General features: G+C 44.3%; 1 protein-coding gene across 4 annotated transcripts in view; it reads left to right on the forward strand.

The window, feature by feature from the left end:
* Positions 1-19,541, forward strand: part of LOC310870404 (histone-lysine N-methyltransferase 2C-like) — a 95,534-nt gene that overhangs the window by 48,870 nt on the left and 27,123 nt on the right. For 3 of the 4 annotated variants that reach the window (XM_083781610.1, XM_083781612.1, XM_083781613.1), the window contains 17 exons: positions 813-929; positions 1,165-1,269; positions 3,039-3,143; positions 3,629-3,810; positions 4,023-4,187; positions 4,608-4,714; positions 4,837-4,908; positions 5,549-5,761; positions 7,971-8,090; positions 10,508-10,633; positions 10,807-10,937; positions 12,005-12,197; positions 13,779-13,871; positions 14,336-14,383; positions 15,453-15,593; positions 15,742-15,774; positions 18,325-18,468. In XM_083781610.1, coding sequence (XP_083637736.1) covers positions 813-929; positions 1,165-1,269; positions 3,039-3,143; positions 3,629-3,810; positions 4,023-4,187; positions 4,608-4,714; positions 4,837-4,908; positions 5,549-5,761; positions 7,971-8,090; positions 10,508-10,633; positions 10,807-10,937; positions 12,005-12,197; positions 13,779-13,871; positions 14,336-14,383; positions 15,453-15,593; positions 15,742-15,774; positions 18,325-18,468 — 2,095 coding nt within the window. The remainder of the gene's footprint in view (positions 1-812; positions 930-1,164; positions 1,270-3,038; positions 3,144-3,628; positions 3,811-4,022; positions 4,188-4,607; positions 4,715-4,836; positions 4,909-5,548; positions 5,762-7,970; positions 8,091-10,507; positions 10,634-10,806; positions 10,938-12,004; positions 12,198-13,778; positions 13,872-14,335; positions 14,384-15,452; positions 15,594-15,741; positions 15,775-18,324; positions 18,469-19,541) is intronic. The other variant, XM_083781611.1, reaches the window with a different exon arrangement.

Raw genomic sequence — 19,541 nt, forward strand, 5'->3', positions numbered from 1 at the left:
GCGTCATTATTAAAATGTACAAGTTTACAAATACTTGTAAGAGTCATGCTTAAATGTTCCTAAGCAATAATAGTTATTTTTGTTGCAGTGTGGAGAGCAGTTTGAGCATACACCACTCATTAGCACACCTAGTGCCACTGCTAAGTTTTCCTGTTGGGCCCATTTACTTTGCTCTTCAAAGCTATAGCAACGACGAGTTTTCCCTACTTCTACGTATATTTGTATGTGTTTATTATTTATTTGTATGTTTATTTTACTGTGTTGATCAAATCACTTACTCGTCATTCAGGCTTTGCTTGAAGTGACACCTCACTTCCCATACAAACACTACCAGAGGGGAAGTGCCATTAACTGAGTTGAGAACTGCTGTTCCTTTTTTATGGTATTAAAAGGTGGATACTGACCTCAGTGCTCCACCATGGGCAGGTAGTAAGTTCTTGTTTTCCTTTACGAAACCTACTTTAGATTCTACTTCAGGACTTGGAATTCTTTGTGTGCAATGCATATGTACTCGAGAGACCGTATAAAGCTTATACGTCTTCGTGTGCTTCTCACGTTCGATGATGACAGCATGGTGCCTGCGTGCACGAGGCTGAGGTCCAGTGATGGCAGCATGGTGCCTGCGTGCACGAGGCTGAGGTCCAGTGATGGCAGCATGGTGCCTGCGTGCACGAGGCTGAGGTCCAGTGATGGCAGCATGGTGCGTGCGTGCACGAGGCTGAGGTCCAGTGATGACAGCATGGTGCGTGCGTGCGGGCACGAGGCTGAGGTCCAGCGCCATAACGTTGTGTTCTCCTTCCTTCCCTCTGCAGGGTCGAGGCTCAGGCTTCCCAGGCAGGAGGAGACCCAGAGGGGCGGGGCTGTCAGGTAGAGGGGGGCGGGGCCGAGCCAGGGGCAAGAACGGAGTGTGTCCATCCATCAATCCGGGGGTATGTGTCACCGATCACATCGTTACCACCAGATACCCAATAAACTCAACTGACAACCTGACATGCAACATTGTTTGTTTTCACTGGAAAGTGAATGCTTGGATTGACGCTTTGAAAGCAGTAATTATGATAATGACACATCAGTTGTTCTGGGGGTTACTTCTTCAATAATTAAGGATGACTCAGTGATTGAGATTGTTTCAATTATTCGTTTGTTTGTTTATCTAATTTGCAGCTCACAACAATAGAAACACAATACCCAATCAAGGAAGAGGAGGAGAATGCCATGCATAACACAGTGGTCATATTCTCCAGCAATGACAGTTTCACATTGAAGCAGGTATGTTTTATTTTACAATGTATTGCTATAGGGGTATGTGTACATTATTTTTAGAGACCTCTGCCTTTCATGTAAACAGTAAACACCCTGATAAGTTAAATCACTGGTTCCCAAACGTTAGGTCTGGACCCATTTGTGGGTCACGGACAAAATGTTATGGGCCCCTTTAGTTTTTATTTCCTACATTGTTTTTAATTATTTAAAAAAGGACAATTTAAAAAAAACATTCCCAAAAAAGCGCAAGAGAAAAAAAATTAAGTAATTTCATGACTAAATAAAATAAATATCAAAGAAATTCCATAAATTAGAAAACTAAATGTTTAAGAAGTAGTGAAAATAGCCAATCTACAAACTCACAACATGGTGCAAAGTGACATTGTTTGTGAGCTTGTAGATCTGTGCTCCCGGGCAAATATTGTTTCCATTGGGGGTCTTCCAGCCTAACCTGCCGACCAGCAGCACAGACACTTCATTAATGTTTTATAAGACTGGGTCATGTTGGATATTTAACATTGGCCTTCTTCTGTCTGTTCAATAGATAATGTTGCTAAATGTAGAGGTGTCCTGACCTACTGTGTTGTAGATGATGCATATTTCCCCCCAACAGAAGATATGGGATTCATGATTCTTTGGCTTTGAATTCTAGCAAACAATCCAGACAATAGGCTGCATCAGTTGTTTCTTTTATGGAACAAATCATAATTAATTAATGGTCTGTCTACTATAACTCTAGTAGATGCATATACCAACGGTGATTTGTCTTGACAGCTGCAAGTCTAGTATTTATTGCACTTAAAAGTGACCGTGGGACTTGCATCGTGGATCGTGTCTTTCACAATGTATGTGCGCATCCATGGCTACTGTACTGAGGCTATACTGTAAGGCTGTACTAGAAGACATACACCAATTAAAAACATACAAAACAGTTAGTTCATAAAACAAAAACAAAAAAACAATAAGAGGCACTCATACCAATGTTTCCACATAAAAGAGCGGTATCTAACAGTGCTAAACCTAGGATTGGTCAACACCTTAATCACGTTATTAAGTGACCCATCAAGTCTGCTTTTAAAGCTGAACATAAGGTTTCTCAAGAGAGCCTGGAAGGTGGTTAGGCCAGAGTCGCAGAAGAGCTGTAATAATAATTACGGTACACTGTGGCTTTTTTGGGGTTTGGGGCTGGGGGTGTAGTGCATCCCATCACAGTTATGAACATGCAAACGGCATCAAACACCAGAAGATGTTATGTTAATTTAAGAAAATTTACTGTTAGGAGCGAGGAGAAGTTGACAAAATTGTCTTTATTAGACAATCGGAAAGTGTTTTTCTATTGGCCTGTAATTTATTTCAGGAACCTAAACATACATGATATACAGTATTTTAATTAGGAATTTGGACTGGTGACAGGAGAAATAATTATTTCCTTTGCCACAGACACAGTGTGTTCAAATGGCAAGCCAGCCACGCAGTGAAGTAATTGCAATTTGCAGCACCAGCGGTGTAGTAGCAGCGGTAGCATGTGATTGACGAGTGGCTGTGCCAGAAAGTTAAGCAGCAGCCAAACTATTCTCTCCTGACAGGCAGGAGCTAACGACAGCCAGCTTGTCTCAGATGCACAACTCAGCAAACGAAACTTCTTCTGGAATAAGTAGAACTGCTATAAATACGATTCTGTCGAGTTGGCGTTTGAGCTGCAGTGTTGGCTTTAGAATCTAAAACAGCCTCCCTTGGACGAGACACCTGATGATGTTCTACCTCCTTTCTTCCAGGACATGTGTGTGGTCTGTGGAAGCTTTGGGCAGGGCGCGGAAGGTCGCCTCCTGGCGTGTGCTCAGTGTGGACAGTGCTACCATCCCTTCTGCGTTGGTCTAAAGGTAAGCATGTTCTGGGTGTCTGCATACTCTACAATAAGTCATATCGTATACACAAAGTGAAATATGATGTGCTTACAAATAGTGCTGCACGTTTCTTGCTCAAATGTGAATCTCGATTTTCCTCCACAAGAATTGAGATCACGATTCTCACACAATTCTCATTTCCATGAAAATATATATTGTCCTTAGTCTGTACTAGTTGATGAACATTACTACATTCAGAATGTAACACCTGGAGCCAACTACTATAGCTTTAAACAGAGTTAACAGACAACATCAAAGTGCTTGACTTAAACCTCTTATTCTCTTTATCTTAGTCTTTTTATTGTAGCAATATTGTAACTCAAATTAATTGGACAGCCAACTAGTGCTGCAGGTTCTTGCTCAAATTTAGAAATGAGGATCTTTTTTCGATTAATTGTGCAGCACTACTTACAGAATATTGTTACAGTTACATTTTAACTTGTCATTGCCGTTGTCCCCAGATCACCAAGGTGGTGCTGAGTAAAGGTTGGCGGTGCCTGGAGTGCACAGTGTGTGAGGCGTGTGGCCAGGCCACAGACCCTGGGCGACTGCTGCTGTGTGACGACTGTGACATCAGTTATCACACCTACTGCCTGGAGCCTCCGCTGCAGAACGTGCCCAAGGAAAGCTGGAAGTGCAAATGGTATGGCAACCACAATTTTCGTCTCAGTTTGAGACTTCACTTCCTCTGTGGCAGTTACCATTCCCGCCCAATAGATCACTCGTTTTAACTTTTTTCCGTTCCCGAGGAGTTCTGTCGAGGTGTCACAGTTCTGTATGGTTTAAATGGGCCTGGTCTTTGTCAGTGGACTCACTGGACTGCAGTGACCTCTGTCCCTCTCTGTGTTCCCGCAGGTGTGTGGCCTGCACCCAGTGTGGTGCCACCTCCCCTGGCCTGAGGTGTGAGTGGCAGAATAATTACACTCGGTGTGCCCCCTGTGCCAGCCTGGCAACCTGCCCCATCTGTATGCTGGACTACTCCGAGGGCACTGTCATTGTTCAGTGTCGCCAATGTGACAGGTGCGTGCCCCGCTTCCAAGAGAGCCAGATATTTCAGCACGTCTCTTGTCAACTGTGTGTGTGTGCATGTGTGTTTGTGCATGTGTGTGTGCGTGCGCGCGCGTGTGTGTGTGTGTGTATGTACAGTATGGGCTCTATTTTCATCGCTGCCATACCCCTTATCCCTAAACTTCTTTGCCTGTTTTACTATTTTGATTTTTTTTGAATAGTTCAAATAGCTGATTTACAAGCTTGCAACGTGTCTATGTCGATTGACTTGTTGGACAATTTTTTAATGTTTTTCAAAATAGTAAAAAAGGCAAAGACGTTTAAGGATAAGGGTCCTAAACGACGAAAATAGGGTCCTGTGTGGTGGGTCTATCTCTATAGTCATAATTCTGTTGTAATTACCAAGTAGCTAAGGGTCTCTCTTCTCTGTAGATGGCTCCATGCCTCCTGTCAGGGGCTCCATTCGGAGGAGGATGTGGAGAAAGCTGCAGATACCAGCTTTGACTGCACAATGTGTCGAGCTTTCAAGGCCACTAGGGGTATGGACTGCGTCATTCATTCACCAAACTTAGTTACCGTCATTATTATAACACTTTTCTCTTTTTTTGCTTTTTACACTGTCTTCTTTTCACTGCCTTTTGTGTCTCCTGTTTTGCTGCAGTAACGGCCAAGGCCAGAGACTCCATTGAGGCTCCAGTTATGACGCACATCGTCTCGAAGGGTAAAGAAATGGGTAAGACTGCAGCTTTAACACTGACGCATAAATAACAACGGAAATGCCAAATATTTTCCAACCAGTGACTTTTAGCTCCTAATTCATAATAAGCCTCTCCTATTTTTTTGTTTTCCAAATTGTTATTAACCCCTACGTCACTATTTGGGGCATGTCCATTATAGGTGAAAATAGCAGATCTACAAACTCCCAACACGTAGCAACTTGTGACGCAAACTTGTGGGGAAAATATTTTGAAAATGTTTGGAAATAAGGCTTTAGTGGTCATAACCCTCAACCTTTTTTTTCATTTTGTAACTGTGTTTCACATGGATTAAAATGTCAGTTGCCACGACTGATTGAGCTTGTAGATCGCCTTTTGTTCTTCATTTATTTGAAGATGAAAGGGTATAATTTGAAGTGATCAAACTAGGAATAGAATACAAGTTTAGAAGCATCTTCCAGAAACATGAATGGTCTCAAAAATGCCATAAAAGCAAAGAAGTTAATGACTCAAATCTGTGATTTCTTCAGCCGGTTGGCTGTTATGTAGAACCGCAGCAACAATGGCTTTATATTTAGAACGAAAATACCTAAAACATCATCATTACATTTTCAGCCTTTGATATTTTTATCTTGCTCCGTTCCATGGTTTACACAGACTTGGCGAGGACCTACACGCAGGACGGAGTGTGTCTGACAGAGTCCGGGCTGTGCCAGCTCCAGAGCTTATCTGCCACCGCATCGCGGCGCAGGAAGCCCAAGCCCAAGCTGAAGCTGAAGATCATCAACCAGAACAGCGTGGCGGTCCTCCAGGCCCCCGTAGACCCGCTGTCGGAGCACTCCCGTGACGAAGACATGGAGGATAACAGAGGTAAGCCGGCCGTCTCCCAACACTAGCTGCTGCTTGGGGAAAGAAACACTTGTATAATCACTACAGCTTTCTTTCATCTTGTGATGGGGCTAACGGAGGCCTTCAGAGTAATTAATTAATATTGTTTCAGAGTAGCAATGAAGACACAGAACCACAGCGAGTCATAGAGATTTCCCACCCATTCTGGGTTTAGACTTTAGTCAGCTTTTTGCCTAGTGTGTTTTCTTTAGAAGTCTAGGTGAGGCTCTGTAGGAACGTCTTGTTTTCTTTTTTTCTTTTACCACGTCAGCAGGGTACCAACCCTCCCCTTTGTGCTACATAACGACTGCCGTGGCCCGCCGCGTTATTCAAGATCCTTCTTCGCTTACCATGCAAGGAGGGTGTTATGGCTGGATATCTCGTTCGTAATTCTGAAATAAACAGGGTTAGGTTTGTAGCGCCACTGCACTGGTGTGGCATTGAACCAGTTAACTCAATGGTCTCGCTTATGGTAGATGTGATGTGATGTGAAGTCCCGTTTTGGCCAGAAACGTATTTCTAGTTCTGACTTGTCAGGTTACCACCTTGTCAGGAACTCACACCCGAAGGGGTGGTGCAGTAAAAATCCCTTATGCAGCCTGGGTCATGGGCCTGGTTGTCTGCTCGACTCGGGGCAGGCAATCTCCAGCCGCTCTGCCGAGCGTCTAACCAAGTCGAACAGTTCCGCTGTTTGGATCAGGAGAGATGGGCCGGCCTTCACTGACGCGTCTCCGGTTCAGCGTTTGCTATTCTCTGCGTAGCCTGGTCCAGAGAGCAGTGTTACACCCTCGGTGGCTCAGCTTATGGAGCTGCAGGGGAGAAACTTCTGTAGTTTACTTATAAATATGCAATACGCATGGAATGTCACTAGAATCAAGACATTTCCGCGGTTTACTCATACTAGGGGTTCGGGGGCCGATATAAGGCCCTCACATCTAGTTGCCTACGGGGTAACTAGATGTGAGTCGCACCGCCGATCCGACTGCTATGCTAAGGGACACCTGTGTATCTGTCTAGCCTCGCGTAGCCAGCCTTCAGCTGCCTTTGCAATGCATATTGCCCCAGGCAGATTAAGTCTGGCCCCCCTCAATTGTGGGAGGACTTCACGGCCAAAGTAGTGACGAGTCAACCAGATTCGTTTGGAACCAGGCTATAACCAACCTGGGCCCGGTATGCAAATATGGGGCAGGACATTGCAGAAAAAATCAGACCCGTCTGAACTGAGTGGTGCTGTACTGTACTCGTGCTGGCCTCTGTGTGTGTGTGTGTGTGTGTGTGTGTGTGTGTGTGTGTGTGTGTGTGTGTGTGTGTGTGTGTGTTAGGCTGCGCAACTGTGACACTTGGTGGTCAACAAACGCTATTTCCGTACTCTTGACAGACACAGGGACAGTCATATGGACAGATGGACACACATAGCTGTCGATAGGAGGGGCTAGCACCACTCAAAAATAGAATACTGAGAGGGACGAGACTAATATCCACGCAGTGATATTAGTAGCGCCACGCTAGTATCTATCTGGTAGTCCTTGTCCCTTTTATGCCCATATATGGAGATTCCTGTGTTTCTGCTAAAAGAAAAACGCGACCATGCGTTCCCTAGTTAGGGTCCGTTACGTTGCATACGTTGACTCGTATTTTCGTAAAACATTTTATTTAAATGTTCTGTATATTGAATTTTTTAAGTGTTTTTTTTACAAAATCAGAAATAAATTGACAGCCACATAAACAAAGTAACAAAAGTAAGAAACAACAACACAAACAAGAAAACAACATAGATCAAGACGACCAAAGAAACAAGGAAATATTAGTAAAACGAATTCTAAACTTAATTTCAGTCAGTGTAATGCACTAGTTCTCAACGTGAGTTCTGCCGAATCCTTGAGGGGGTTACAGGGCGTCCCCACCTAAATTAATGAGAGTTGGGAACCAAATGGTCACTTACGGGGTCTGTAACTCGGGAACTTTTGTCTGAAGATTTTACAGTGTAGAGTCGTTTGTTGTCCCAGAGATAAAAATTTGATATCAAATAGGGGAGTCCATGGCATGTGCCTAATGTGCTCCACCGCTGAGCGGTGTAGAGATAGAACTGACCCAGGCGCTGTGTTTGTTTGTGTTGTCGGGCGCCAGCCAGCGTGGTCTGTGCTGCTGCAGGACTGTCTCATTGCCCCGTGTTTCTGTCTCCCTGTCACAGAGGCAGAGCTCCTGGACTGCGAGGGGAAGTCTGATTCGAGCCTGGAGAGAGAGCCAGCGGAGGACGACTCCAAGGGGGCCGACGGCAGCAAGAAGAGGAAGAGGAAGCCGTACCGGCCGGGTAGGGCACCTGATTGAAGGAGACAGCTCCTGTGAAGCGTAAAATGGTGCAGTACGTGCCCAGCGCTCTAGCTGCAGCCAAGCACAGCACAGCCATTTCAGGGCCTCTGACGTACAGAGGGCTCTATCTAGTGTTTTCTTAAGCATGTCCTCATGATGAAAGCAGTGGTCGCTACCCCGCTTCAGTCATATCATTGTTTAACCCATTTAGGCCTGACCTCGAAATTAAATAAATAAATAAATAGCAGACCTACAAGCTGGTAGCGCGCCACTCGGCACACTATGAGCTTTTAGATCTGCTATTTTTCAATAGCTAAATTATAACGTAATGTTTAAAACGCCAAAAGGGGTTCCCACCCAAAATGGGTTAAGCTGGTAATTCAATTAATACCGTATTGTGCCCGAATATATGAGACGACTCTGATTATAAGACGAACCCCTTGTTTTTCAAGACTAATTTGTGGAAAATGAACATTGAATGTCAAATAGTCTAATCACCGATTATAATACGACCCCGTTTTTTAATTAGGATATTTCTATTTGAACAAAACGTAGTCTTATATTCAGCACAATAGGGTATATTTTAAGACATGGCCATGTTAAAGACGGACTGTTGACTTGCGCATGTGATATTTATATATATATATAGAGAGAGAGCATGTCTTCAAAATCCATGCCATCAAGGTGGTAGTATACTCTGTAAGGAGGAGTACTTTTTGAGCACTGCAGTCAGTGCAAGAAAAATGCAATGTTGAGCCTTCCCCCAGTGTGGTGTGCACAGGCCGCCAAGTAGAACTTTCACCTTGTTCTCTCTCATGCCCCTCACAGCAGTTGTTCCAAATCATATGGTTGATTAAGATTGCGGCCAGTACGGCAACCTCATAGCCATTGCGACCTTTAAGTTACTGTTTATTTTTTCTTATCTTTTTCCATTTATTTAACAGTGTGACTGCGGGATTCCCGTCTGACTGCCTAGTTTTTCACTAATCTTTGAAGAACCACCCGGCCACCATCATCGTTCTGTTTCATGAAAATCTGCCTCAAAATGTTGTCGTCGTGTTGAAAAATAATCCAAAGTGCTACAACAAAGAGCGAAAGAGTAATGCTCCCGTTGCACGCCACCAATTTCCCAGAAGCCTTAGCAAGCCAGTGCGACTGATCTTTTACCGGCGACGTCATCGGAACGTGCCACCTATCCCACTCTGACCGATGGAAACCCCGTAAATCTTAAAGGAGCCCTCAATGGGGCGTTGGGTTTTAGTGCTAATTTGCTTATTTTCATCGAAATAAGTAGTAAAGTGTGCCGCATGGGATACTATTTACATTATGAAGAGAGGATATATTTAAAAAAAGATTTTCGAGCGATTGAAATAAGCGAATTGGCACTAAAACCCAACGCCCCATTGTCTGCTTATGGTAGGGGAAATAGCCAATAATGAGTTTTTGCACAAAATAACATCTAGACCTCTTTGGTGGGGACTACAAATCAAAGTAAGAAAACCTTCTAGTCCGAAATTCTCCTTTAAAACGTATTAAAAACGGCGAATTAAACAATGAAAACATAACTTGTGGAACTCGTGATTGAGGGGGAAGCTGTTAACTTGTGAAACTCGTATTTCATTGCTACTCGTGTTTCTCCCAATGTAATCATTATGCCAATTTCTGAATTCCCCATACATTTAGGTGTCTTAAGGCCTGTTGATGCTGCTATACTGCCTCAATCTGCCAGTGAGCAGCCTTCACACATACGTACCAAGAGCATGTGGAGGAACGCACTGGTCTAAAACAAATCCTGTAGTTTAGAATATTGTTACAACTTTGCTGTTGGTTAAGTTGTTGTTCCTTGAGCCTTGTTGTTGAGCCTGCGAGCTACTGTAGCTCTGCATCTTAGTTGAGTGGGCGTCATAAAAGATGTATGTGGACGTGGAGGATACAGTATTATTGAGTATACTAGCAATAGGGGTTGGGGACATGTTCGCCAGTGCTTCTCAACCGTGAAACTTCTAATGTCACTTTTATCTCCCCATAACACTCCTTATTCCTTCCCCAAGCTTTAAAACCTGCTCAACCCTTTTTAGACACTTGTTTTTTTGTATTTTTTACTGCAGTTATGTCATATTTTCATGTGCAAGACGCCCTCTAACTGCCCAAGTATAACCAATTGAATTGATAGATGCATACAGTGCCTCTTCACTTGACATGACAAAGACTGAGGCTGTCTGTAGTGCACTATATTTATAATGCTTTGGGTGCTGTTGATGTTTGTGGATGTATGAATCTTTCTGATAGATAGAGGGATGGGGTGTCGGGGAGGAGAGGAGGGAAACAGTTACGCAACTCTAGATGATGTTGGTCTTTTCAGCTCCTAAAATGAACCTTGTGAGTATTATTTTAAATGAATAAATAACCTTCACTCAGGTATTGGAGGTTTCATGGTGCGCCAGAGGAGTCGTCCAGGACAGGGTCCCGGCAAGGCCAAGCGATCCCTGTGCAGGAAGGATTCTTCTGGCTCTGTATCGGAGAACCCTACAGGAAAGGACGAGGGTCAGTGAACACGTTATACATAATAGTTACACTTCTCTCTGTAAAACGCTCTACTTGACTTTAGATTATTAAGCTTTGTGAGCTTTAAGAAAGAGACGACACAGGAATTGGTAATTTGTTTTTCTTTTCAAAATAAATGTGTACTTTTTAATGTTTTTTTTATTTGTGTAAAGCGTGGACAGAGGCACTGCCTGATACACCCGTCGATGAGATCCCTCCTGGACCAGAGGTCCCAGAGAAGATCAAGAAACGCTACCGGAAAAAGAAGACCAAATTAGAGGAGGCTTTTCCCGCATACTTGCAGGTCTGTCACCTGAACAGCAATAGCTGATACAAGTCTAGCTGAACAGCTGTAGCTAACTTTATTTCCTCTATGACCAGTTGACCAACTTGACCATGCATAAAGGTGATCTCGGGAGGTCTTTAACAATAACTATGTTGCTGCAGCTTAGTAAAATAGGAAAAATATGTAAACATAAAATTAGAATTAAAAGTCAGAAGAGTATTTTTTTTAAATATATATATATATATAATTATAATCATGTAATCTACCCATCCATATACACTGATGATCTGCCACATAATCCCTCCCATGGCAAGGGGAGGTTCAGAATATGGAATACATTGCCTGGCAACCACTTAAAGATAGACCTTTGGTGCAGGGAAACCCCTTCTGTGTACTGAACAAAGAGGGGAATGGTATGGAGCTTTTCCACTGAGTATACTGTGCACCGATCGTCTTCTTCAAACGGCTCCTATCTTGCTTGCCAATTGACGTATGAGAGCTAAACTGGAGATGACTTTGAGACTCCCTTTCTCCAAGTCAGCATCTCAATGTCACCTTCTTTTGGCTAAAACATGGAGATATGTGAGTAGCATTAAGACACAGGCAGCTGTCAGTGTTGGTCTGTGTCCCACTGCGGTAGGGGGCGGAGGAAGAAGGGTTTGTTCAGTCTAAACGAAAGGGTCCACAGCAGAGAAGCGCATTTGATTAATTATTGAAACGGCGGCGCGTTAGGCTTTTAATGTCTCGGCACAGTAGGGAGCTGCAGTCACGTGTCTGGGTTTGAGCAATGTAGGCGACTGGCGGATACACGCAGTTGGGGGGTGGGGCGAGGTTGCTGAGACAAGTGGGGACAACAGTGACCCTGTTGGTCTCGATGCTTCTCCCTGTCACTTTGGTCATTTCTCATGGGCCCTCGCCTTGTGCGTGTGAATATTTAAACCCTAGGCCTCTACCAGAGAGGAGTGGTGTGCTTTCCCAAGTGAAGTCTCACGGGGGAGTGTCATGGATGACAGGTTGACAGCTCCTGTGGTACGGTGTCAATCCAGGGAATAGAAGTGACCCGTGTTGTGTGTTGTCATGGACAGGAGGCGTTCTTCGGGAAGGACCTGTTGGACAAGAGCAAGCAGAGCAGGCAGCAGGCAGCCAATTCCGGCTTATTGGAGGAAGGACGGGACCAGGCAGACAGGAAGCACCCCACCACCCGCTTCCTTGACCCCTCGTCGGACCCCCTGCTCAGCGCCTCAGCCACTCCCCTCTCTGCTAGACCTGCGGTAGCACGTATGTACACGGACGCTGCTTAATTACTCCTGACAACCATTGCAGTTAAGAGACATGGTCCCGCTGGCATGTTCGAAGGACCATACCCCATCAATACATATCATTGTCTATTCACAGTACATACAGTACATAAACGTAGTCTGATTCCTTGTTATTTAATACAATGTAATTATTATTATACTATACTATGAGTTACTGGATTTTTGCAGTCATCAGGGACTGAATTATTTATTTATTTCCCCAAGATGCAGTTATTGACTAAAATACAGTATGGTTAAACTACTAGCTGGGAGAGAACCTGGTTGGCATGTGAAATATCCTAGTCATCGATGGGCTCTGACTCAGGCTGTTAAGGAATGAGCTGCGATCTGATTGCACTAAACCCTTAGTAAGCTTGTCTCATGGTTGCAGAAGGAGTGAGTGCATTATCCGGCAGTCACAATCAGACAGGGGAGGGGCGGCAGCTGCCGGGGAAGGTGGGGGGGATTATGACACTCCACCGCCGCTCCGTTTCGCGGCAGTGTCGGCACGTTCGGCGTCCGCCGCTCCAGATGCCGCGAGAAACACTGCCAGCTGCCGCGGGGGTTGTCGGCAATTGGCGGAGACTCCGCTGCTGATGCCGCTGCCAGAAAATGCACTCGCTCTCTCTCCATGGTTGTCTCGTGGCTATGATCCACTATGATTACATGCTCAAAACAGTTTGAAATACAACTTTGTATATAACTTAGAAATCGCATCTTTAATCTACCAATTAGAGAATTAGCAGGGTTTTTTCTGCCTTCACTTCTTTCTACATTTCTGCTGTTTTAGCGCCCCTCACTGACTGCACAACGTCTAAGTATGACAACTATGATTTGTTTACTGTCACTGCTTTTTTTTTAAAGAAAATTTTAAACCTTTACTGTAGGTCAAAGGCCTAAACAAGCCAAACTGCCAGTATAGGAATCAACTCAAAGGTTAGCTTTGTCAACACACTCTATTTTATGGGCATCAAGGTGGCACAGAATTAAAATACCATGGAGACTGGGGTCATGGTGCCTCCGGTTTGGCCGTGCACTCCAACAAACACATTTGGCCATGTTCACGGGGGTGAAGCCAACTGGGGAATGTGTTCTTTGTTGTTGCACTGGGGACTTTTTCTACAAGTAAAATTGATTGTGGCGACTGTTCAGCGAGGAGTTGGGAGGGATAGCGTGGTCCTCCAGCCTCCACACACGTTACACTCTCCCGGCAAAACTCCATGTGTGTGGTCATAATGCAACACTGTGGGTTAGCAGCAATAGGCTCAGTGTAGTATAGATCATTGTTCAAGGGGACAATTCAACGCTTTTGCTTTCTTTGTAAACCAATTGTAACCAACAACCAATAAAGTCTTAATATGCAGATACTTCCGGAGAGTATCATTTCCGGAGAAGCAGATTTTAGGCAGTGAATATCTAGACTGAGCCATACTACAGATGCAAATACACACTTGTTTTTTTTCTTTCTGAATGAGTGGTGCCAACTCTAACCTCATGTCCATTTATCATTTACCATTGAATATGATTTTTGATTGCTTCATGTTATCTTCTCCATCTACAGAGACTTCTGAGGAACCATTAGTTGATCTGTGTGATGTTCTGAACACTGACGCAGACATCTTGGGAATGCTGGGGAAGGCGAGCAGTGACTCTGGTGCGTCAAATCCACATGAACTCTAGCGCCCCTATTCTTCGGGGTGAAAATAGCAGATCTACAAGCTCACAACGCGTTGCAACATGAATGATACGTTGTGAGCTTGTAGCTATTTATGGCAAAAAAGATTTGGTATAAAGGGTGGAAAGTAGGGGGTTTAGTATAGACCCCTGGAGGACACTGGTCAACAAACAAAGTATAATCTCACGGGCAGTCACAGTGGCAAGAAATGCTTAGCTTCTACACATCTAGCGGGGCGAAAACTTCCTCAGACAGCTAATTCCTTTTCTTTTCACCACATTTGTAGTTTTGAATGTCACATTCTTTTGACTGTTATGTGGGTTTTCCCTTCTCGTTCACTTTTTGGTTTATCTTAATTTTTGCATTGTCTGAAGCGTGATTTTTGCCTGTTCTGTCTCCACTCTTTTTTCACTCATTTATATCTGGTTTTTGGGTTTTTGTAGGTCTTGATTTTTGCCCCTTCCAGGTTGACAGCTCACCTCCTCCTTTTGGTAAGGGTGCCATGGCCTACTCATCCCTTGCTTTACTGCATTCTTCCTCTCTTACTGTGTGTGCACGTGTGTGCGTGCAGTTGAGTAGTATGCATTATGTCCTGAGCCGCTTCCTACTAATCTTTGCACACAGGCACTGTATACTTCCTAATACATTACGAGAGCAATGTATTAGGAATTTGTGCTCAAACCAGTGATTTTAGTACAAATTCATGTCTGACCAACCAGAGATGCCTGAGAGATGTTTACAGAAACAGACCCTCAAGGACACACTCCCATTCAAACTCAAAGAAATATGCAATTTAGAGAACGAGAGGCCTAAGTAGACTTTTTTCAATTTCTCTAGACTTTTTGCAATTTGGCAGAGAAAAGCTGCGCAATTCCACTGAGGCCAATTTGTGTCTTTGGCTCTTTGTAACTAGTACTTTGTGTAACTTAAATGTAGTCTAGGTTGATACTGTATGTTTTTGCCTCAATACAAGTGTTGGGGAACTAACAGCTGTCGTTGTCGTTGTTCAGTGTTTGTGTTTTTGAAGTGCAGGAGAGAATTAGAAGCCAGCCACTGTAGAAAGAGTCTAAATAGTTCTCCAGTGATAGGCATCTCGAAGAAGCTTGCTACATTGTTCATCTTTATTTAATCAGCTGGCAGTGCATTTATACATATTTTCAAATGGGTTTTACCTCCTATTAGTTGAATTCATTCTTCTAAATTTGCTGAAGGTTGCATGTTTAAGGAGTGTAACGGCTGTTGGTAGGAGAGAGCAACGTAATTGAGGGGGCAGAACAATGTTTTTCTCTACAAGCGTTCAAGTGTTTATGTATCTTTGCTCAGAATTAATATGACCTGTCTGCCTCTTCATTGTTCCCAGAGCTCTCTTATTATATATGATGCCGGGACCCCTTAGGAGCCGTGATTTAGAATGTGCTGTTATGATTGCATTCCACAGTCTAGATTAGACAATTAAACGTGTTCTCATTTTAGGCCTATTTTTACACGTTGTTGACCGGTGCCTGTGTGTGCATGTGTTGTTGTTGTTTTTTCCGTGCGTCTGTGTGTTTGTTTCCACAGCTGGGCTTGACATTGGGCACATGGGAGACGGATCCCCAGTGCTTCACCAGTCTCATTCTGGCCGACGAACACCTCGTGGCCTCCAAGAGGAACCTCTGGACGGCATCCTCAGCCCAGAGCTGGACAAGATGGTCACTGATGGTTAGTCTGGGACAAGGCACTTATCAAATCATCTTGAAGTGCTGAAAATCCCACTGGCTTGCCCTTTGATGAGTTACTATGAATTACATGATGATTACTTAATAATGATCTGTTCTGTCTCTCCCATTCCTTTCATTGCTTGTTTCAGAATCAATTCTCAGCAAACTCTACAAAATTCCAGGTTTGTGTTTTAATGCTTTTCTATCAACATTTTGCATTTTCATCTGATCTTGTGAAACGCAAAGAGCATGTACTGCCCTAAAACCGTATTGTTATATGACATATGTCTTTCCCTTATGCTGAGCCAAACTGCAAAGTACAGAAGAACAATTCAAAGGAAGGCCTTGCAACTCATTTTAAATGCTCTGATAAAAGAAAGAATGCAACGTTTTGATCCATGTTGGATCTTTCTCACGTTAAATCCTATCCAGCATAAATGTCTGACGCTCTGCAGTGTTGCTAGCTCCTCTGTCACACGGCAGTGTGTCTACGTAGGTGGTGTGCCTCTTTAACCTCCTCCTGGTTCCCCCAGTTTCAGTTTGCTCGTCACCAGTTCCAGGTGTGTGACACAGTGCCTAGCCACCCTCATCCTTCTCTCCATAACCTTGTCTTTATCCTGCGAGAGGCCTCTGTAAAGGTCCAGGTTTCTGATATGGTCTGCCCAATTGCCAGGTGCCAGGTTGCGTACCTGGAAAAGGGCCCTCCCCTGCTGTACTGTGAGCATCCATGACTCTGCCCCGTACAGCAGTACTGATTCTACTGAGCCAGAAACTGCCGCCTCTTGAGATGAATCCCATCTCAGATTTCGGCATTCCATACAAGGAATTCCAGGAACGTGCGCTCTGGACCTTCAGTTCCAGTTCTGTCGAGGGCGACTTAGACCAGGGACCAAGTCCTCGTCTACCTCGTTTGCTACCTGACAGTAGCAATCGTTCTGTCCTTTGTGTTAAATGCCATTAGTGTTGTTTTCTTGGCATTGAGCTTGAGGCAGATCCTGCACTCCAGTTCCCTCCCTTTCTCTGCTGTGTCCGAGATTAGGGCAATGTCCTTGCTTAGTCTGCCATGGGACCAGCATGAACTCCAGTGTCTCCTCCCTGTGACTGACAGTCTCAGGGCATGGTCCATTGCCACGATAAAGAGAAAGTAGGACAACCGCATGGTCTGAATATTGGTTAAAGTCAAGACCACAGCTTTCCACAATCATCTGCATCATCATCTCAGAAACACCACAGGCCCGGAGAATGTTCATGAGTGTATGTGTCAAGCTTTTTGGAAATCAATGTGAACGACGCTGACACTTTCTACCTCCTGTGTACTGGAAAGTGTTAACACTCCTCAGAGCCACTATCTGCCCGACTGTTGTGCACTCAGGGTGAAAGCCATTCAGTGAGTATCTCAGTAGAGGGTCGAAGACGGTGGAGGATCATCCGGTTAGCTGTCTTGGTGACTAGTGATCTCAAGCTGGTGCCCCGGTACTTGTCCATCTTGGTGTGGTCACCTAACTTTGATCCCGAAACAATGATCTGAAATGTATACAAACTAGAAGCTCGACCGGGTCTCGATCTAACGCCACAAATCTGTGTCGCAGTGCGATCCGAGTGAGAGACACACACACACACACTTTATCTGTGCCCACTGTGCTTTCCGTGCTGGGCCGGGTTGTGTTGTGTTGTTCCGTGTTGTTGTTGTGTATCCGCTGTCCGTGTATATTCTCGAGCCGCTGGGTTGTGAAAGCCCCGCTGTGGGCGGGGTGACGCGTTAAGTTGAAAATGCAGAGGTTAGGCCTGGGCCGTGGCTCAGTGGTCCAGGCACCTTGGCCGGTAGCCCGAGTCTGGCAGTGTGCCGCGGGTTCGACTCCCGATCCCGACGGCCTTTACTGCATGTCACTCCCCCATCTCTTGCCCCCATTTCCTGTGAGCCTACTGTCTGTCCCTCTATAAAATAAAGGCGAAAGCAACAAAAACAAACGCAGAGGTTAAGATTAAGACAGTCAAGACGTATCACACCGACAATTCCCAAAGCACTTCTGCGTACTCTGCATGCGTCACGGTCTAGGACTTGCCCAACTGATCTGCGGCCGAAATGTGCATGCACAACTTGTTCCCGGCTTAAATGTATAAATAGATTGTAATAAATCTCAACACGATCACAAAAATTGTAATCCAATTGTGGCCCAAGAGTCGTGATACAATTGAATTATGAGGTCCCTGGTGATTCCCACCCATAGTATGGCTCAGCTTTTGACTACAAATTTAAGTCCATTATGGAAATAAAATGCCAAATCTTACCTTGTTTCTTTTTTTTTAACCCTATATAAAATCTAACCATCTATTTCACATTTTTTCCCTAATGGCCTGCAATTACCGGTACAGTTAAATCATCTGTACTTTCCATCTGTATAGTTACACCCTAGATCAGTGGTTCGCAAACACTGGGTCGGCACCCATTTGTGTGTCGCAGACACTTTGTTATGGGTCCCCTTATTTTTTGTTTCCTAATTATTATTATTCCTTAATTATTGTTTCAAAACATAAACAATAAAAATAAAGTTCATAGTTAATTTCCATAAATTTGAAAACTAATAAGAAGTAGTGAAAATATTAAATTGGCTATTTTCACTAGATTGGGTTCTTGGGTCTCGAGCTAAAGAGTTTGGGAATCACTGCCCTAGATGAAGGGGAAAATCGATCTATAATGATCTGGTGCTGACTTAATTGATCGTCTTTTGCAGAGTTGGAGGGTAAGGATGTAGAAGATCTCTTCACAGCAGTCCTGAGCCCCAGCACCAACCACCCACCACCGCAGGTGCCTCACCCCCATGGCCCAGGGTCCCTCTCTGCAACACCAGGCACCAGCATGCCTCACCCCAACACAGGTAAAACTGTCCATCAGTGCCGGGGTAGGGCTGCACAATTAATCATGATAATCAGGTTTTGATTAAACTTGATCAGTTTTAATATTGTTGCTATTAGAGCCTCCGTCTCATACGGATCTCTCTTGGATTGATCCGTAGCTGGACCTGGCTGACACGCTATGCTAATGCCGTACTGTTGGTTCACTGTGTGTGTGTCAGCATCAATAACACACACATGCAAGCTCTTCATGCGTTTGACATTTTATTCCACCATTCAGTGAGTACAGGTACAGCATCAGATCTGCAATTTCAGAAGCAAAAAGTATAATTAGAATAGATTACAGAAACAGATATTGTCAGACTATACCCTGACAAACATTTCGCCTCCCAGTATTTGAATGTGCTGACGTACCTGCGGTCAAAGCCATTTGTCCTTCCGGTTCAATCCTCCCTCACCATGCCCGTGAACTTGACGCTTATGTTAACAACAGCGCCACCCCAAGGTTACATAACTGTGTTTGACATTAGTGGTCATTTGGCCCTTACAGTTGCTATTGACACTTTGGGAAGGTCATGTTATATAAGGTACTGTTAAGTGATCCGGACACAAACTACTACTAGCTACTGAGACTTTGGAGGCGTTAAATGGTTTGTTCAGAGTCAGACGAGCATAGGTGAGGAATGTCCACTAGATGTTTATTTGGGTTCGAGTCCCGATCCCGACGAACTTTACTGTGTGTCTACCCCCCCATCTCTCTCCCCGTTTCCCTTCTACCTACTACATATATCAATATAGGCAATAAGCCCCCAAAAATATATTAAAAAAAACGGAAGGGGGGGTCCTCCTTTTCCATCCTTATGAAGAAGTAGCCTACTATTACAACAGTTTTTAGGTAGCGTAATCTTGCACATGGCTACATATGAATTGACCAAACAGAAAAGCTATGCTATATTTGGCACAACACGCCGCACAGATGAGCCCCGTGTGCGGACGCGTGCACGCATATACATAGAGGCATAGGTCATGTTAGTATAGGTCATGTTCTACTTGCCCAAAGGTCATGCCCACTTGCCCAAAGGCCATGCCCACTTTC

The sequence above is a fragment of the Protomyctophum parallelum genome (genome assembly GCF_964188405.1).
Source record: "Protomyctophum parallelum genome assembly, chromosome: 14".
Taxonomy (NCBI): domain Eukaryota; kingdom Metazoa; phylum Chordata; class Actinopteri; order Myctophiformes; family Myctophidae; genus Protomyctophum; species Protomyctophum parallelum.